The sequence below is a fragment of the Agelaius phoeniceus genome, assembly GCF_051311805.1.
Source record: "Agelaius phoeniceus isolate bAgePho1 chromosome W unlocalized genomic scaffold, bAgePho1.hap1 SUPER_W_unloc_2, whole genome shotgun sequence".
Classification (NCBI taxonomy): Eukaryota; Metazoa; Chordata; class Aves; order Passeriformes; family Icteridae; genus Agelaius; species Agelaius phoeniceus.
The window spans coordinates 735,152-736,759 of record NW_027509867.1 but is presented as its reverse complement, the minus strand read 5'-3'; the positions used below and the strand labels follow the sequence as shown (position 1 = coordinate 736,759).

Genomic DNA, 1,608 nt, shown 5'->3' with positions numbered 1-1,608 from the left:
GCTGCTGGGCACAGCTGCTGGGCCAGCACTGATCTGCCCCAGCTCTGCACACAGACATTGCTGCTGCAGCTCCAGAGAAGGAAACACAAGGGCATCTCTGCAGAAAACTCTGCTGGGACATCCTTTAGTTCATTTAAAGCTACCGAGAGCGCAGCCCCTCATTGACACAGGCAAGTTCAACAGACACACAATGAGAAATGGCGCAAAGAATGACATTTCTTTGTGGACAGTATGAAAAAATTAAAACAAAGGGGAAAAAAATCCACAACGAAACCAACAAGAAGTATCAAAGTTCACTTTTATTACAAGTGATTTGCAGAAATTTTCCAGCAGTTTAATGTTTCCGCAACCATCTAGTCATCAGTCCCCACACTGCAGCCTTGAGCTCCTGGTTCCTCAGGCTGTAGATGAGGGGGTTCAGGGCTGGAGGCACCACTGAGTACAGAACTGACACTGCCAGATCCATGGATGGGGAGGAGATGGAGGGAGGCTTCAGATAGGTAAAAAATGAGGTGCTGATGAACAGAGAGAGCACGGCCAGGTGAGGGAGGCAGGTGGAAAAGGCTTTGTGCCGTCCCTGCTCAGAGGGGATCCTCAGCACAGCCCCGAAGATCTGCACATAGGAGGAAACAATGAACACAAAACAACCAGATCCCAAACATGTACTTAGAGCAATGAGCCCAAATTCCCTGAGGTAGGAGTGTGAGAAGGAGAGCTTGAGGATCTGTGGAATTTCACAGAAGAACTGGCCCAGGGCATTGCCATGGCACAGGGGCAGGGAAAATGTATTGGCCGTGTGCATGAGAGCATTGAGAAAGGCACTGGCCCAGGCAGCTGCTGCCAGGTGGGCACAAGCTCTGCTGCCCAGGAGGGTCCCGTAGTGCAGGGGTTTGCAGATGGACACGTAGCGGTCGTAGCACATGATGGTCAGCAGGGAAAACTCTGCTACAATAAAGAAGAGAAAGAAAAAGAGCTGAGCAGCACATCCAGTGTAGGAGATGTTGCTGGTGTCCCAGAGGGAATTGTGCATGGCTTTGGGGACAGTGGTGCAGATGGAGCCCAGGTCAGTGAGGGCCAGGTTGAGCAGGAAGAAGAACATGGGCGTGTGCAGGTGGTGGCCGCAGGCTACGGCGCTGATGATGAGGCCGTTGCCCAGGAGGGCAGCCAGGGAGATGCCCAGCAAGAGGCAGAAGTGCAGGAGCTGCAGCGGCCGCGTGTCTGCCAATGCCAGCAGCAGGAAGTGCCTGATGGAGCTGCTGTTGGACATTTGCTGGGGCTGCACATGGGGATCTGTTCATGGAGAAAGGACAGTGACAAGTCAGCAGAGGCTGTTTTGGGCCAAACCTGGGCCATTCCCTGCTGACTGTCCCACTGGGACTCAGCAAGCCTTGTTCCTGCTCTGGGAAAACCTTCACCCAAGTCCCTGCCTGAGCTCCAGTTGTGCTGGCTGAGTGTGCCAGGAGCAGCCAGGCCTGTGCATGAGGACACCCAGGAGGGCAGCTCAGACCCTGGCAGGGCACAGCAAGGAGATCCCTGGCTGTGCCCATGATGGCATCTCAGGGAGGGGGCTCAGCTCATTCCCCTTTGCCATGGACTGCTTTGCCCACA

At 54.4% G+C, this 1,608-nt stretch overlaps 1 protein-coding gene across 1 annotated transcript; it reads right to left on the bottom strand.

The window, feature by feature from the left end:
* Positions 1 to 334: 334 nt before the first annotated feature.
* On the bottom strand, positions 335 to 1,267 carry LOC129132363 (olfactory receptor 14C36-like). Its single transcript, XM_077172874.1, has one exon. It carries the CDS (start codon positions 1,265 to 1,267, stop codon positions 335 to 337), a length of 933 nt encoding a protein of 310 aa, XP_077028989.1.
* Between the last annotated feature and the right edge of the window lie 341 nt (positions 1,268 to 1,608).

What these genes read in the sequence shown, in the direction of transcription:
- LOC129132363 (XM_077172874.1), bottom strand. Translation starts at nt 1,267, where the DNA reads ATGTCCAACAGCAGCTCCATCAGGCACTTCCTGCTGCTGGCATTGGCA.